This window comes from Chlorocebus sabaeus, chromosome 9 (assembly GCF_047675955.1).
Source record: "Chlorocebus sabaeus isolate Y175 chromosome 9, mChlSab1.0.hap1, whole genome shotgun sequence".
Classification (NCBI taxonomy): domain Eukaryota; kingdom Metazoa; phylum Chordata; class Mammalia; order Primates; family Cercopithecidae; genus Chlorocebus; species Chlorocebus sabaeus.
In genome coordinates, this window is record NC_132912.1 from 79973810 (window position 1) to 79993313 (window position 19504).

General features: G+C 35.9%; 1 protein-coding gene across 8 annotated transcripts in view; it reads left to right on the forward strand.

Moving 5' to 3' along the window:
* Nucleotides 1-19504, forward strand: part of ANK3 (ankyrin 3) — a 703328-nt gene that overhangs the window by 93628 nt on the left and 590196 nt on the right. For 7 of the 8 annotated variants that reach the window (XM_073019120.1, XM_073019128.1, XM_073019121.1 and 4 more), the window contains exons 2-3: nt 875-984; nt 18535-18573. In XM_073019120.1, coding sequence (XP_072875221.1) covers nt 875-984; nt 18535-18573 — 149 coding nt within the window. The remainder of the gene's footprint in view (nt 1-874; nt 985-18534; nt 18574-19504) is intronic. The other variant, XM_007963375.3, reaches the window with a different exon arrangement.

A 19504-nucleotide genomic window follows, 5' to 3' on the forward strand; every position in this document is an offset into this window, starting at 1 on the left:
CCTGCCGGTGATTTCCTTTACCATGCTGCATAATTGTAAATATCACCTATAGTTATCCAGAAAACCAAAGAGGTGGAATACCCTTACCCACTGCCCTGACCTCCCTGCCCAGCTCTATTTTTAAAAAATCCTTGTTTGATTTTATTGGTTTGGCCAGCTGAAATTTAAAGCAATAAATCATGACCACATCTTATATTCAAATCTTTACATTTGTTTAAATTTCCTTAAATACATATGTTCATAAGGTTTACATGCTTTGACATTCTTTAGGAACTAGTATTTCCTTTGTATCAATAAATGTTTATTATTTTTAACTTATATGATGATTCATTGTATTTGCTTAAAAAAACTCCAGCAGTCTATTATTAGAAAATAAATTATTCCTAGCCATATGATAACACTTAAAATTAACTTTAAGGAAGTATTTGTGATTTACATTTTTTTCAGTCTTGGGAGGCATATTTTCAGCATTTATTTAATGTGCAATAATTGCATGCAATAAAATGTCTTAAGCTTTGCTGTATGTCGTGATAGTGATTATTTTTGGTAGGTGTGATGACTGCATTGTTTTGCATACCTGCTAAACTTGGATTTAATTTAGGCGGAAATTGCATTTCAGAATTTTTAAATAAAATTTTAGTTAAACCCAATGTGAATAATATTAAAATTTTAAACATAACTTTTATTTGAATTTATCAAATTGGAGCTAAGTATAGACTCTCTCTATATATTAGTCTATCTGGAAATACCTAATAGAGATAATCACCTCAAAATAGAATATTTAAAAATTCCTACAGCTTTAATTTGTATAATATAGTCAACTATCAAAGCAACAATAAGTAGGGGTTTTTTTGTTTTTTGTTTTTGAAGACAGGGTCTCGCTGTGTCACCGAGGCTGGAGTGCAGTGGTACGATCATGGCTCACTGCAGCCTCAGCTTTCTGGCAATCCTCCTGCTTCAGCCTTCTGGGGACCTGGACTACAGGTATGAGCCACTGTGCCTGGCTAATGTTATTAAATTTTTTTATAGAGGTGGGTTCTCACTATGTTGCCCAGACTGGTCTCATACTCTTGGGCTCAAGCGATGTTCCTGACTCAGCTTCTTGAGTAGCTGGGACCATAGGCACAAACCACCGTGCCCAGCTAATATTTTTTAAAAAAATTTTGTAAAGACAGGATCTCACTATGTTGCCCAGTCTTCTCTTGAACTCTTGGGCTCAAGTGAGCCTTCCTCCTTGGCCTCCCAAAATGCTGAGATTACAGTTCTGAGCTACTATACCCTGGTAAGGAGAAGTAGTTTTAAATAAAGACCTATCATTTTAAAGCTTATGCTTTCCTAAATCTGTTTTTTTATTTTTGCTAACAGTCAAGATTTTTGAAAAGCAAATGTTTTGAATTCTATTGAGCTATAATATAGAATTCTAAAAACTATATGTAAGTTTTGTCTTATAAGTAAATTAGAAGAGATTGAAATGTGATTAAAGGATGAATGTCTTGCTGCTGATGAAAGCAATTTGGTTTTTACCTAAATAAACAGGTAGCGTATCAATTATAAGGCGACATAACATTAAATAGTATTTTTTTAAGTTCATTTTATCTGAGCTGAATGTCTGATTTTGTAGATGCAGGGTTTGAAGTTAGCAGTTGATAGCAGGGAACTAGTTGATGGGAAACACCAGTATCCCAAGGGTGGTCTGGGCCCTCTCCACCAACCAGTTCCATTCTTAAATCTTTAATTGGATTCCTTGGCTGAGACTAGACTTTAAGGCATTTTGATAATGTCGACGCATAAATTGTAATCCCCTAGTTCATTTCAACACTTTTTGAAATGTAAATTTTAATTTTAGGTATCCTTACCACAAATAGTTAAATACTCCAAGATAAAAAAAATTCAACTGTATTAATCAAAATATTAGCAGGGTTTATCTTTGGATGATGGGATTAGAGGTAATTTTTATTTTCTCTAAACTATTCCATATTTTCCAAAGTTTCAATGTATTGATCTAGATCTGTATTCTTCCCTGTGTTATTTCATTATCACACAAGTATTATTTGTTTAATCTACTTTTATAATTTTGATGATTTAACAATTTCTGTGTATAATTTTGATATATGTTTTGAAAGAAGAGTCTTTTTGGATTTCTATAGGTTTTACATTTATGAATAACAATTAATGAAATAGTAATAACTATTTATTTTATTTTTTGAGATGGAATATCACTCTGTCACCAGGTTGGGGTACAGTGGCACGATCTTGGATCACTGCAACCTCTGCCTCCCGGGTTCAAGCAATTCTCGTGTCTCAGCCCGCCCAAGTGGCTGGGACTACAGGCACACACCACTATGCCCAGCTAATGTTTTTTGGTATTTTTGGTAGAGACAGGGTTTTACTTGGTTGGCCAGGATGGTCTTGATCTCCTGACCTCATGATCCATCCACCTTGGCCTCCCAAAGTGCTGGGATTACAGACGTGAGCCACCATGCCCGACTAGTATTAACTATTTATAAGGAAATCTATGACTTTGGACTGGGAAAATATTTAACAGGCAGATCAGTACAAAATAGAGCCCTGATTAGCTGGCACAGTCCACCTCTTCCTGCCATCCCAAACCTGTTCACCTCTTCATAATCCCCATTGTAGGAGATGGCATCATCCGCCACCCAGTTGTTCTTATCAAAAACCTGGGAGTCATAATTGATTGTCCCTCGCTTTTCTCTCCTGTACCTAAATCCATCAGCAAGTCATGTTTTCTCTACCTCCAGGGTAGGTCTTATTTATGTTCACTTCTTGCTGTCAGCAGTGCCACTTCCTTAGCACAAGTCATACCATCATCTCTCATGTTGGTGATATTGTAGCCTCCTTTCTGGTCCCTCTGTGCAATCTATTGTCCACACAGTCATAAAAACAGGGCCCTACTTTAGCTTTTCTCCCTGTCTAGGTTTTCATAACACATTATCCTGTCCCTGTTCTATGCTCTTTACCCCCATTGACCTCTGTGCTTTTTTGTCAACATATTAACCTCTTTCCTACTCCAGTGTCTTATAACAGCTGTCCTGCTGCCTGGCTGTCCATCTCCTCCCATGGCTGGCTCCTCATCCTGGAAGTTCAATTTCACAGCCCCTTTCTTCTTCCCAGTTCACTGACCGGCAATCTGACCCAAACTAGCCCACATCTTCAGACTCCTCTAATCATGTCACTCTGATTAGTTCCTCTGTAGCACTTTCACATTTCTTAGTTGCCTTTGTTTACTTACTTATTTTCTAACATTTTCTGCTGGAACATAAGCTCTATGAATGCAGCGACCTACCTACTATCTATTTTATTCATCTTGCTATTACAGCAACAATTGGTAACATAGTAGGTACAAAATAAATAATTATACATCAAAATAATTTATAATATGCATGGGTTATAAATGGATCTTTATAATTAACTCTAATGTCTTAAAAATGTAAAGAGAAACATTTTAGTATTTTTCTTTAGCTGTATTAATATTTTCAGAGTGCTTTTGTATATCTAGCACATTTTGTAGCAAATTGGTAATGAGGAGGAGGGAGATATCATGCCCTTTGACAGATAAGAAACTGACACTCAGATTAAATGATTTATGCAAATTCATATGCTGGTAAATGTAGAATAGGAATCATAGAGGTTTTAATGTCCTTTAAATACAACATCCTCCTGCAAATGAGAACCCAAGACTTTCAGAGGTTACATAGCTGGACTCTTGAAAAGAATAGGAACTTGAAAAATGTTAAAATAAAGTAAAATCAAATAATAAAAAATAAAATCTAAACCAAGTGCTATTGAGTTGCTTTGAGTGTTCACATTGCAATGTAGCATGCACATCTTTTGCAACTGGGGAAAGGTATATCCTTTTTCATAAAAAATTATGAGTCTATATTTTAAAAATATAAATTACATATTCTCACATTTTTTATTATATTGATGTAGATTCTTTAAGTACCAGAGGCATTCATTTTTTTCAGAAAAGATTTTAAATATGTCTTTTATATGTTCTAGCTAATATTGCCTTTAAACACTGATTTTGTTTGTTAAATATACAAAAGCATCCATAACATTTGTAATAAATGTTACATGAGCTATTTGGTCTCCAGACATCACCTCTTTGACTCTCTGTTGCTATGGGTTTTCATTAGTATTCCATGGAGCCTCGGTTGCCATAGAAAATGTGTGGTTGTAGAGGAGTTACTATGGCAACAATCCGCCATTATGTATTTTTCAATATCAACTAGCTCGAGATGATAGTGAATCTGAATGATATTTATTTAGTGATCCAATAATGAAAAATAAAGCAAACATAATATTTTGATATCTTAACTAACTTCAACAGACATTTTAAATATGATGCTTATTACCTTTTATTTAAATAAATAAAATAGAAATTGAAAACTGCTCTAAAAAGCTAGTTTTTAGCAGCCATTTAACTTGGTCTCTAGAGATACTAAAAATTTAAATTGCCTTAAATGTTTGACATGCATATAAACTTCCATGTAATAAAGCTCCTTGTCAAATAAGCGTACGTTTTTGTTTTAATGGTCTCGTTAACAACCTTGAACCCTAGCAGCTCAGGTACTTGTGAGACGATAAAGAAGAGGAAGAGTTATTTATTTATTTATTTTTTTGTCTTTGAAATGGGACTCAGAAATAAAGAAGGGAAATCACCTGGTGACTCGTTGCTCAATATGGCTTTTCAAAAGAACAACAACAACAACAAAGCAGAGAAACTATTTTTAATAAAATGGCAAATACCTAAGTTGAAGAGAAGTTTTAAGCATACTACTCAAAAACATTTTGATACATTCAGTCCTTTAGCAATCATTTTGAAATTCCTAACCAATTGGAAATCTTAGGCATGTCCTGTCAAATTGTCTACAAAATCATTTTAACTTCATAGAGTGACACACCATTAAGTGGGCAAATTGAGTCAGCAAATTAAATCCATGTATATTAACGATTTTTTTTTTAAAGATGAGTGAACTTCATGTTTTATAATTTTAATGTTGTGACCTGGTTTGTTTGTTGGTTTATTTATTTAACTTGCCAATTCTTCCTCTGAAATTGTGGCAATGTATGATGTTGGGACTCCCTAGTTTTATTTTCTTGAAACTATTTTGTCTGGGAGCTCTCCAACAATCTTTCCTGAAAGCTGGGGTTTCCCGTGAGACCTGTAAAGCTATTCCTTTCTGCAGCAGAGGCTAAGCACAGAATCATACGGCCATAAGTCAGCACTTCAGAGAATCAGAGAACACATGAATTGCTCCTGGATGATCATGGGGGATTTGAGAGAAAAAGATAAACGCAAACAATGCTTTATCAGGTGCAGCTTGCATAGAGGAGGTATGTTGGGTTTGATAGAAAATCAAAAGCAGATATTCTAATCCATGATGTTGTCATATCATAAAACCTTTAGCAAAGAGTAGCTCTAAGTAAAATGAGAGCAAATTACCCTGAATTCCAAGCTATAAGGTTATCAAACAATGACATTCACCTATAAATGGCATTTGATACAGTCCTGATAGTTTTACAGATAAGGAAATTAGTAACTTAATGGATATTATCAATTGAGGATGGGAGTACTGAATTTAGGCAAAGTGTAAAATGAAATCCTTGGCATTTAGCAAATTAAGGGTTTATTGTTGAGAATACATTGCAAATATTATTTTGTGTGTTCGTTTTCTCTGTCACAGGATATCTTTGAGCAGTAGGCGACAGAATATCCTGCTTGCAAGCATGAACTTTGGAGTTAGACTCCCTGGGCATGAATTCTGGTTTGATCATTTACTAACTCTGTGATCTCGAACACGTTAATTAACCTCTCCAGGGCTCAGTTTCCTTATTCATATAATGAAGATAATAACACTAATGATGTTATGGGGTTATTTTGAGGATTAAATGTATTTAAGTTTGTAAAGGGCTTGGAATTGGGTCTGGTATACAAAAAGTATTATTCAGGTGTATGTTAATTAAAGAGAAAAAGTAGGAAGTTTGGGGTTCAGATTCATCCAACTGATTATAGCTGATCAGAGCGCAAACTCTTGACCAAATAAAAGATTAATTCATGTCAAATAAGTCAGATTAAACAATACCATAACTAATTACCTTGTTTCATGTTTTTCAGATTTAAAAAATTGCATGTAAGACTTTGACATAACATTAGTGGTCTTTTATACTGTATACCAAGGTTCCATTTGCTATCAAGCCTATCCAACAAGGATTAATTAGCCTTGATCATTATGACCTTCATTCCCTGTATAGAGGTTTCTGGCAGCAGAATGCAGATATCTTTTTTTTTTTTTTTTTTTTAATGATGGAAGATAATGATGTAAAGTAGAATTTGTTATGATATATAATCCCCCTTTACCTGTCTTTGTTTCCCCTCAATAGATCTTGAGTCAATATTAACGGAAGAATTAAATAGAAGATAAGTACAGTTCTTTCTAGATCTTGCAGTTTGATTTGCTATGTAATTTCGTGTTATAGTTAAATTCCTTTAATATCAATGAATTTAGTGTTGTATGTTTAAATTGGATATCACAGCTAATCCACACCTCTGATTCAGACTCTCTTGTTTCATTTCTGATGTGACCCCAGACTGAATGAACCTTTTATTATTTTTCATTCACTACTTTCAGGCCTTTCTCTGTCTTCAGACCCTTGCTTCTCTCTCTAAATTTGGCACATCCTAAGGCTCTGTTCTCTTTCTCCCTCATATCTTTTCCAGGGTTTTTTATTTCCCTCCTCCAATCTCATGGTCCCACTTTTACCTCTCTGTGGTTTTCTTGAAAATCTTTCTGTCCCTGTCCTGGTCTCCCTCCCCAGGTGGTCGTCAGTCTGACTACATGCTAGTATTTCCACTTGAATATTATACTGCTAAAACGTCAAATAAGCATATAGCCCCAGGCCATTTGTACCTATTAACCCTGTCCAACTCTACTTCTTAACCTCATTCACACTGTCTTTTAAAGCAGGCGTCTCCTTTTACCTTTTAAATTTTGTCAGGGTACTAGCATCTCTCAGCCACTAAGGCTCAATGTTTTGGAAGAACTATGAATTCAGTGTAATTAACAATAGACCTGTCCAGGGCTTTAATACAGAAGGTTTAAACCAACTGGCTGTGAGTACAATTTCCAAGGTCTCCTTGGATGGTAAAAAATATGCAATTTAGTAATCCCTAAATGAAAATTTAGCTATTTCTTTAATTATGAACACAGGCATAAACCACAGTAGTATGAATTGTGACTTTGTCACTGTAGTAATTATGAATATTATTATATTTCATTATCTTTGTTGAAGATATCTTGAAGTATTATTTATGCTCTTATTTAAAAATTATAGTTTTTATTAGACTTACTATTTGTACAATATAATACATTAATAAAGAAGCAAATGTATTATCACAAATTTGTTTTTTAAAATATCTTAAAACTGTGATATTGTAATACAGTAAATATAATTCAATGATGTCATTGTCTTTAGCTAATTTCTTTACTTAGAAAGTATGTAATCACCCAAGATAATGGAAGTAGGGAGAAATAATGGTATTTCAATTTGTTTGTCTTCCTTACCTGCCCTGTTTTGTTCTATGCCTTTAAAAACACTATTCTGAGAAGGGCTCCAGAGGCTTCATCAGTCTCCCAAAAGGACCATCTTCCAAAAGAAGATGTTTCTTGTTCTTTTTTCTTTTCTTCTTCAATAAAGAAAAATAAGAACACTTATTTTCCTGGGACAAGTGCTCATATAAAAGTTGACAGCTTTGAATGTCATTGCTCTGTTTATTTATTCATTCAATATTTTAAAAATATGTACTAATGTCCTAGGTGTTACTTTAATCTATATTTCATCTCAGTTTTTAGGATCAAAATATCATAATTTTGTAAGAACCACAGATTCTTTTGAAAAACTTTCAGAACAGCAAAATAAACCTAAGATAAAGATGTGTGTGTATGTGTGTTACCTTCTAGTATCATGGCAAATAAAACAAAGCTAAATGAGCTTGCCAGTAATTTATCAAACAGGATGAGATTGTAGATATTAATAAGCCGGAAATAATGGAGATAGGAAATAAGTGGGGAGGATGAGCCAGGTATAATCAGAGACACAATTGAGTACGTTAGCCCAGTGGCTCCTCAACATATAAATTAGGTACTTTGGGAAATAAACTAACTTTGATAATCTATAGCCACATAACAGAATGTTGTCAAGCTCTTTGCATCATTTGTGGATTTTAATTAGTTCTTGTGACTCCTGACCTCCATTGTCTTGGGTGATCACATACTTTCTAAATAAAGAAATTAGCTAGGGACAGTGATGTAGGTGAATTATATTTACTATCTTGCAATTTGGATGTCTATTACCGTATAACAAACCATCCCAAATCATAGTGGCTTAAACAACAATGCATTATCATCTCTCATGGCTCCGTGGGGTTCTTGTCTTTTGTGTGTGTGCAGCCATCTAAAGTCCCCACTGCTCTGCACATCCGAGGTGTCTGCACTCCCAGGTCTAGTACCTCGGTGTTCCCCTGTGGCTCCCTCTCTCGGTAGAGTAGCCTGGACTGTTTCATATGGTGGCTCAGGGTACCAAAAGGCAGGAAGCAGGGCCCGCCAGTCCCCTTAAAGGCTAGGTTCAAAGTGGCTATAGCACATGGTGGGTACGTGTTCTGTTGGCCAGACAAGATTCCATAGGGTAAAGGAACAGACTTCTCCTCTCAAGCGGGGTATTGGTGTGTGTGTACACAGGGAAGAAGGAATTGAAGTCACATGTACTGCTCATTTCTCCTACTTCACCTTGTTCTCCTCAAACTAGATGTTCCTTATTAGTTCTCAATTTTCATTTACTAACAATTTAATTGATTATTTTCTCTCAGGAAAACTCCTTTAAGTTTCCTGTATCTAATGAGATACTCTACTCATTTTTGTTTGTTTTCTATAAAGTTCTAGCATTCATGCCTCCTCAATTCCACCACCTCAATTCCACCACTGTTTTTTTTTTTATTTGTTGGTTTGGTTTTTGCTTTTAAGCCACCATAACCTCATGCACTGTTGCAGAGGGTTTCTTGTGTTAGTTGGTGTAAAGTTAGGAAGATCCAAAGACCATATTCATTTCTGACACCAACTGTAAGTTTTTGAGTTCCCAAGGCCACCCTCAGGTTTAATTACTTGCTAGAAAGACTCCTAGCACTCTGAAAGCTGTTATATTCACAGTTCCAGTTTATTAGAGCAAAAGAATACAGATTCAAATCGAGCAAGGGAACACTGGGGAACTCAGATCAGGGTCTAGAAGAGCTCCAAACTTCCAGTTGCTCTTTCCCAGTGTAGTTGTGGGGATGATGCCACTTCTCCCAGCAACAGTGTGTGACAACATACATGGGGAGTGCCAACCTGGAAAGTACACCCAAGCCTTGGTGTGCCGAGTTTTTTAAAAGTACTTTGTATTTTATTGACTGTATTAAATATATTACATACATCCCCATTAGCTTTGATTGCAGTGGTGAGTACTTTTTATTTATTTATTTATTTATTTTTATTTTTTTACTTTTAATTTAGGTTCAGGGGTACATGTGCAAGTTTGTTACATAGGTAAATTGTATCATGGAGGTTTGGTGTACAGATTATCTCACCATCCAGGTAACAAGCATAGCACTCAAAAGGTAGTTTTTCCATCCTTACTCTTCTCCCTCCCTCTACCTTTAAGTAGGCCTCAGTGTCTGTTCCCTTCTTTGTGTCCATGTGTACTCAGTGTTTAGCTCCCACTCCTAAGTGAGAACATACAGAGTTATGTGACTGAGGCTCAGTCACACAGGCATGTTTGGTCATAGAGATACTGTTGATTGCTCCTGATACCGTGTAGCCACAGGCACCCTACCATACATAAATCACATTGTTTGCATAGACTCTGAAAGGTGGCCGAAAGCCCCAAGGAGAACAAAGGCATTCTTTTCAGGCAGGATATCCCAAGGGCTTAGAGATTACTGCCTGGGTGCTAAGAGTGAAGACCGGACCTCTCTTTGGACAAGGTTAATTCCTTACTGCTCAGGTCCTTCATCTCCTTCCCTCTCCAGTCCATTTTATATCCTTGCCAGGTAAATTTCTCTAATGAACAACAGTCTTAGTCACTGTCACTTTCTGCTCAACAACCTATGATATCGTCTTAATACATTTTTGTCCTATGTTCCTTATTTTCAGGTGGCTTTTATTATAAATATTTTCTCTTTTTGGCCCCATAAACCAGCAAAATGTCAAAGTGGTCCCAGGTTACTTAATCACCCTATGTTTTCCTACCTGACCTTTCCCCTTGCTGTGTTCTCAACCTGCTGTGTCCTTGCCCATTCGAACTCCAACTCATCTTTGTGGTATCATGTGTTTGATAGTGCCCTCACTGTCAAAAAAGCTTAATTGCTTAAAATAAATTTATTTGATTCCTTTTTGGATCCCTTTCTTTGTACATCTCTGTGGCACTTGCTACGGTTGGCTTTGCATTACAGTTATTTTTGTACCTGCTTTATGCTCTTTCTAAGACAGTAAGTGCCTCCAGAGTAAAGATCGTACCTTATTCCTCTTCATATTTCTTGTAAAAGCCAAGATCATGCCTGAATCTGGAAGGGATGGAATATGGGGAGAATCTAAATCCTACCTTCTGGGGGAAGACCCAATACATATTTACTGTCACAAGTACAGAGTCCTTAAAATGGTGGCTTCTCTGTTGTATTAAAGCCAAATGAATAGTTTCTGTAATAAGCCCCCTTAAGTTCCATATGGGCTGTGGTGGTTAGGGGAAATTCTTTTGAGGAGTTTTAAATAACTGAATTCACTTGAGCACGTAAACACTAGCATTGCGTTCTTTGGTCAGTATGCAGCATTTGGCACTACATATAGATCAGGGATTTTGTAGAATCTAACCTAAGGGATCTGACTGGGTTCTGTTGGTCCCATGTGAAAAATAACCTGATAGGATTCACTCACCTTCAGATCTGTGCTCTCTCCTCTCTCTCATTTTAAAAGCCCGTTGTCTCCCCTGCCAGAATTCTAGTATGTATTTCACTAAGATAGATCTTTTAATATATTCATTCATATAATGATTCGGCATGTGTTTAATGAGCATGTATTTATCAGATGCTATGTCAGGTACAAGAGATACAGTGGTAAACAAGACAGCAGTAGCTCCTGCCCTCAATTTCTCTCTTAGAAGTGACTTTAAAGCCTCAGGCAGCAGGGCACAGTGGCTCACTCCTATAATCCTAGCACTTCGGGAGGCTGAGGCAGGTGAATCATGAGGTCAGGAGCTCAAGACTAGCCTGACCAACATGATGAAATCCATCGCTACTAAAAATACAAAAACTAGCCGGGTGTAGTGGCATGCGTGTAATCCCAGATACTCAGGAGGCTGAGGCAGGAGAATCACTTGTACCTGGGAGGTGGAGGTTGCAGTGAGCCGAGATCATGCTGCTGCACTCCAGCCTGGGCAGCAGAGCAAGACTCCATCTCAAAAAAAAAAAAAAAAAAGAAGCCTCAGGCCTATTTTTTATAGGTTTAGTTAACCTACAAACTTACTGGCTTTCCAAACTAACTTACTGGCTTTCCAAACTTGTCTGTGAAATTGGAGAGTTAAATTGATAACATCTACAACAGCTAATATTTATTAACATCTACAACAGCATTTACCCATTCTGCATCCAGCAACTCATTTCATCCTAACAACCCTTTAGGTAGCGGCATAGTCATTATTCCATCATAAATTAGGAAATTGAGGTGATATTTCAGGTTTGCCTGTTCTAAAACTTGCACTCTTCACCACTGTGTGATTACTACTAGATTAAGTAAGCCTCAGCACCAATTTGCTTGCATTGACTTTGATCTTGCATTGTTATTACAGGCCGGGGTTCAAATATCTCCCATCTGACTGTGTTAAAATTTACGATTTGAGTTGCTACCATATTATCAGCTGAGTAATTGGATCAAACCGTTCCTGGATCCACAGTGGTAGTATTTGTCTTTGTTCTTTACAGAGCCTCATTATATTGCTTGAATATCATCTTGAAAAAAACATAGATGATGTTAGAAATATTTCTTAACTAAATAAAAATTGCTAACAATAAATGTGCTACTTGAAATTTGCTAGTAGTTCATTCTAACTGTATTAGTTGGTCTGCGTTCAACAAATTGGTTGATATTATGCTCCTCAAACCTGCCAGGAGTTACACGACCCCAGGAGAGTCTGGAATGTTGGTGTGATAGTGACAAATTGTTCACTGCTCTCTAATGCAAAAATATTATAAATGAGAATCATCTCAGTTTATTTATTCAAGTGTGTTTGAAATGATATATTTGGCGATTTGTACTTTCTGAGCTCTGTAGTAGACTTATTTCTTTAAGGAAATAAAAATAAAATGTCAAATTCAGGACAAAACAATCTAGAATTTTAGTTATGTAAATGAGTGAGATAAATAGTACTGTTCTAGCACCGCTGTCTCTCAAAGGTCCTTTTTAGAATGCTGCATTCCACTAGGCACTTCTCTTCAACATCTTGGCAGGTACATTTGTAGGTTTAAGTGAACACATTGCGTTTCGTTGCCTTGCATTGCTTGCAGTGGAGAAATATTTGCCCAAATTTCTTTTCTCTAATTTAACCAGTGTTATTTCAGTAGAGCAGATTGCAGGCAGGTCACAGAACAGCTAGGAGCAGGGCTCTGAAGACAGACTTGAGTTTGAATGCTGTCTTTGCCATGCATGTCTTTGCCATGTATATAAGCTGTGTAACTTTGGGCAATTTAGTTAATCTCTGTAAGTGTCAGATTCTTCATCTATAAAATGAGAACAATACGAATTCCTACCTCATGTTGTTTAAATGATCAAATATGACTTATGCTGGGCGTACATTAAATGCCCAGTAGCTCCAAAAGGCTGTTTTACTTGTTATTAGAGAAGATATCCATTTTCTTTTTATTCATTAAAAAAATCACCACTTTAAAAGAATAAGTGGTCTTGGTAATTAGCATCATTGTTAAATACAAAAAAAGCCACTTCAAGGAAGAACAAAAAGCAATAACACAACAAATGGTTTCTTAAGTGGGTTGTCAAAATGTCACACTTTGATTCTAGTGGTCAATATAAAAACATTTAATTTCATAGCTAATCCTTGGTGTCAAATGAGCCTCTGGAAACTACAAGTTATTCAAACTCTCTGGACTCTGGAGTCACTCACCCTGGGTTCAGATATAGGCTCTGTTACTTATTTACTGTGTAACTTTGGGCAAGTTACTTATTCTCTTTGTGCCTCAGTTTCCTTTTATGTAAAATGGAGGTAATAAAAGTATCTGCCTCATAGGGTTGTTAGGTGAGGATTAAATAAGATAATGTTTGTAAACTCTTTAGAACAGTACCTGGCAGATACAGGATTAACTGCATTTATTTTAGATGGATGGTACTAATATAACTAAACTTGATTTTCACACAAATATAATAAACATCTTTGATGGAGATGCGTTTTGAATCATGGATAGAATAATTCTTTATTATCATACATGTTGACTAGCTGGAAATGTGAAATAAGAAATATGTCAGATATGGAAAGTCACCAATGCAAGATCTTGGAAACAGGGTCATTATTTAAAAGAAATCATTTATAAGATGGTATGTAGTTATTGTAAATCATGTTCAATCTTTTAAATTTAGCATTTGTAGTAATATTATAGTTTCTATTGCTGGCTTTATAAATGCAGGCATGATTTGGCCCATATATCCTGGCTCGTTACCAGAGGAGATTATTCAGTCAAGGGAGAAACAAGAACTGTGTAAGACAATCTCAAAGTAATTACTGTGGACTTCAGAATAGTCTTATTGGAGAGCAATTGCTGAGAAATGAACCATGATTGCTTCTGTAGCTCTAGTGGAAATAGTAAATGTTTGGTAACTAATGGTTCTGGAGACTGTGGGCATCAGTTTCAGCAAACAGGAAGAACTTGGCATTTGACAACAGAAGTCCTGGGTTCAGGTTCTGTTGCTTCCATTACTGACTGTGTAACTCCAGGCAATTCACTCATTTCTTTGCTCATCAGTTTCATCTTTTCTCAAATAAAAATAATAACATCTCCCCCGAGGTTCTACAGGATTATGAGCCAAAGAAGATAAAATGTGAGAGCCCTAGGCACATGATTGAGATTTCCATTTTTACTAATGTCAAGACAGGAGTCAAGAACCAAGCATTTTTGTTTTTCTGTGGAACTTGAATATGTGGCCTGGCCTATGAGAAGAGCAAAGCAAAAGAGATATTTTCTATTTAAATTGTATTTCACTAAATTTAATTATAATTATTTTAATTCTGTGTATTCAGATTCTACTTAAGCACATCACTTTACCTCATAGCATATGATTTTGACCTGCTTGGCAGAATGAGATCTGGGAAGAGGAACTTAGATAGGGGGCAGAGTTAGGGAGGATGAGGGTCTTGGTGTACAGCTGGTTGCCAGAAAAGGTGGGTGTGGGTATGTTTTTCAAGACTGGGTTATCAGATGAGGTCTTAGCAAAATAGACTCAAGATTCTTTGGGAGTGGGCTTGGGCATGGGGAAGGAAAAGAGGGTAAGATCTATACGTTTTGGGGGTACAGAGAGGTTTGGGAGGGGCAGGATCTGAGGTTCCTGTTAGGGAGATGGGAGAAAGCCTGGGGGATGAAGGAGTTCTTCCAGAAGAGCATAGAACTAACCTAGAGAAAGAGGATGGCCTGGGTAATTTTATTCTAGGAATCACTATAGGGTCAACTTTGATTATGAAGCTTTTTAATACTGGACATTTTTTTTTTCTTAGTTCTAGTTTTAATTTCCTGTCAATTTTTCAACAGTTGCCAAATTGTCCTAGAGTAGCACAGAAAGACATGTATTTATTTAGGTTCAGGTGAATAGGAGCAAAACTTGCCTTTCCATAATGTGGTGAGCTGTAGAGGAGAAAAATTTGGAGAAGAGTTTGGCTGGTGGTCATGAAAAGGAAAGCGGATGGGCCAAGTCTTATTTATATTCGGCATTTGCTCTGACAGATAGCTTCAATCCTAATGGGTGTATGAGGAAGAAGGAGAAGGCCACGGGGTGCCACAGAAACATTTCACTCTGGTTTTCTCCTTCTACTTTGCTGTTTACCACCATCTCCTTCTTACCTGCCAACTCAATCCTTTTCCTCCAAGAGTTTCTGTTTTGCTTCAAAGTCCTACGCTTTTCTGCTTCAGTGTTTGTACCGCCAGTGGCCAAAGCTATGACAGTTTTTTATTCTCTCTGCTTAGAGGATGACTGAGGAGAAGTCCCATCTGTGTCTCCGGTGTCTCCTACTAATTTGCTTTCCTATAGAAATACTGATGAATATTAAAGTATTTCTACAGATAATAATGGGTGACCTACATTTCTTTAGGTGAGCTAATAAACTAGCCATCCTTTGTCGCTTTACTTTTATAAGAAGATGTTTTATAAGGTCTAAACAACACTTTTTTTGGCTATATATAAATTTTGCACAAAGCATATTACTGGGTTGGAGACTGACTACATTATAGGATGGTGGCATGGTTGCAATGGTAAATAGAAAGACACTGGAACCAGATAACTTGGGTGTGCATTCAGGCTCCACCCTGTACTGGCTGCATGACTTTGGGCAACTTATATTACTGCTTTAAAAATCAGTTTCCTCTGTGGGAAGGAGATTAAAAAAATTAATATCATAAAATAAAGAACTGAAGGATGCTTCCACAATGTTATGAAGACTACCTGTCTTAAGCCCATAGTCAACATCAAACTCAATTATGAGCCTCTAGAAGCTTTGCTATTTTAATCAGTTAAAAGACTAGAATATCTGTGCTTACCATTACTTTTAAACATTGTTTTGGAAAATCTGGCCTATGTAATAAGACGTGCAAAAAAGAAAATGAGAGAGAGAATTGCAGGAAAAGACCAGCTGAAGAATAACTGTAATGAAAAGTGAGTTGGGCCTGTGTAAAGAACAAACAGGTAGAAATAGCCAAGAACATTTTTTGAAAAAGAAGTTCAAAGTGTCTTTTCTGACCAAATGTTGTGTGCTCTATAAAGTTTATGCTGTGAGCACAAGTACTGACAGATGGATCAGAGGAAGAGAAATGAACAGCCCTGAATCTAGTGTCTAGTTGGCCTAATCAAGCACTTATGCTGTGCTAGACACTGAAGTAAGAGATTTCTGTACATTATCTGGTTTAATCCTTACAACAAGGCTGCAAGATAAACACTGACAAGCTAGACTTGCCCAGGTGTCCAAACTGACATCAGAGCTCAGGTGTGCCTCAAAGCAAATTTTGCACTGATGAACCAAGAAGGAGTAAGTGATTTCACCGGTGGTGCTGGGGAAAGTCTGTGAGAGGTGGTCGTCAAAAATTGTAGTAAGGACTCATCTCACATTATACCTATGATAAAGTCCACGTGGGTTTAAAAAAAAAGCCGAGGGTAAAAGGTAGTGATAGGGACTGGGAGGACCAGCAAAAGAAAACATAAGTAGCTATTTAATTGATACTGGATGGAGGAAGAACTTTCTAGGCATAGAAGCCCAGAGCAGACATCCCAAAGTAAATGATTGATATGTTTCATTACGTAAAATTTAAACTTATGTGCATCAAAACCATTATAAACCAAACCTAAATGCAAATAATGGACCGGGAAAGCAAATGAAAATATTTATATAATTATCATACACAAATGATTAATATCCTTATTGTCTAAAGAGCTCTTATAAATCAATAGAAGACCACAAACCTTCTAAGTAAAGACAGTCAAAGGCTTAAAGGGGAAGAACTGCAATGGATTGTAAAAATTACTTCATTGTAATAGCAAGAAAAAGTAACTCCAATAAAAAGTACATACCGTTTCACTATGAAATAAAAAAGCATTTTATGAAAATACTAAGATATATTTGTGAATGTTTAGAGAAATGGACACTTTCCTGTACTGTGAATTGTTCTTTTGATGGGCAATCTAGAGATTTTGCCTTTTTGGTGGGCATATGATAGGCAAGTGCCATGAAAAAAGTTTGTTCCTTTTCTTCAACAATACCATTTTGGTGAATTTCTTTTAAGGAAAGCAGCAGATACAAAGTCAAAATTTTTGTGCAAGGAGATTATTACAATGTTAGATGTGCTAGACAGAAATGTATATCATAAATACTAGGAAGTATTTGAAAAAACTTTGCCATGTAAATAGGTAGATTAGGATGCAACTATCAAAACCACATTTTGAGACTATGATATGGAAAAATGATATGATTTTAAGGGGAAAAGGCAAGATATACTGTATATATAGAATAATTCCAATCTTGTTTAAAACACTGTATATGTGAAACTGTGTGTATTGAAAGAGAACACCACAAAATATTAACTTTCCTCTAATGGTAGGACTATGATTGATTTTCATTTTCTGTACTTGGTACATTTTCTGTAATGAATGTGCATTGCTTTTATGATTATACAAAGCTATTACACTTACTGTTTTAGAAGTTGTGAAGATTAAATAAGAAAATGTAGCTGAGATACCAGGAATAAAGTTAAGGTTTTAGAAATGTTAATTTCCTTCTATTTTTTTCTTTATTGGAAGCTCAAATAGAAACATGAAATTGCAAATTTAATTCTGTATGACTTGATAGTGGGTTTTTTAAAGCTGACAAGATGAAATAATTTTTGTGGTGTCAATTTGAATAGCCTTTGATAGAGTCGAATGAACTGTACACAAGTGTAGTTAGAGTTAACTACAAAGTAGAATGTTCCTTTCTTTACATTCTACATATTTAAACTTCAGTACCAGTTGGAATAATTTGCATATTGCACATATTACTATATTCTGATAGGAAATAAGATAAAGGCATTTCTTCCCCGATGGAATAAAGTTAGCATTTTGTAAAAACAGAAAGTCAGACTTAATCTTCATCTTGGAGTTCCTGTAGTCAGAGTAGATCCTTAGTTTTCTATTTTGAGGTTGTAATAATATTATAGGGACCATATTATCTCTTGCATGTCTTGCTATTCTGACCCTTGGTAAACAATATTTACAGTAATGAAGTTTGGGAGAAAATGGATTTCTCATAATCGCTGTGCAAGAAAGTTATATGGGAAAATGTTTTCTGATGCCAGCATTTTCATGCAGAGGAAAAATTTTTTAAATTATCTTTATTGCTTCTGTTACAGTTGCATCTCATTGGCATATTCATTTCAAGTTCAAGATCATACTTTTTAATGTATCTGGCACAATTTCATTTTTTAAATTCTCTTCAAACTATTGATGCTATTGATTTGGTGTCCCTGCTTTTCTTTATTTTGTAGTTATCTAAGCATTACCTGCAGATGTCTTTTTTTTTAAGGAGAATTCATTTTATTTCCTCTATTTTACTTTGTGTTCTCCCCCTTTAAGGCACTTACTATGTATATAAGTCAATTAATAATGTGCATGTGTCATGTGTCACTGTCATGGTAAATATTTGGAATTCTTTCATGTTTGTTAAATGTTTGCTTCTTTACTTTTTTAGGGTGACTTTGGATCCGATTATCCACGAAGCTCTAGAAAGGTAATGAAAATTACCACTACACTCAACAAATATATTATTTTGTGTGGACAAGTTTCTTTCTTATAAACATAGACTCGAATGAATTATTTACAGGAGATAGTCCTTTTAAACGAGTTTATTGTTGTCAAATTTGAAGGCTTTTATACTCTTGCCTAGTGGGACAACCTGGTCACCTGGACATGTGCTCATGGTAGGATAATTCCTTGGTGCTATTAGTTGTGTTTCACATCTGCTTCTCAGCTGTGCAGTTTGAGGCTTGATTTAATGGCATGTACGGAGTAACCAAGACCCCCTGGAGACTGATACAGCATCCATTTCTCCACTGATAATGCCATGAAAATTAGATGTTTGATTTAGCTAAACCGAAAAGTCTACATGGGAGTGCAATTGTGATCCGGTGTTTGCTTCTAAATCTGGAATTAGAACAAGGAGAGTCACTTCAATTATTTTAATAGTGAAAGACCTTTAGCTGTGGTAACCTGATATGTCTGTCTAACCTTGAAGGATATTCTGCTCAGTGGGCTATGCAGGCTACCTTTCCCCTATACAGTGATGTGTAAATGCTTCAACTCTCTCCCTCTTGGCCTCTCATCTTCCTGGAGTCGTCACCATTCATCTTTCCATATGCTCATGCCATCCACTGTTCTTTTCAACCAGCAGGGTCAGGTAAGGGTTAGGACAGACTGCATTAGAATGTCAGTTCTCCTTGCTTCGTTTTCTTCTTATAGAAATAGACGAATAATAGTATCTGCCTCATAAGTTTGTTGTGAGAATTTATTGAAACAAAACATTTAACTTGGTACCATAATAAGAGCTTAATAAATATCAGTATAATTCACATTATTATTATTTTTTTCCTAAGATGACTTCTGCATTCATATGTATATATTTTACTAGGTTGAATCATGTGAAATTGCCATTTTGGTAAGTA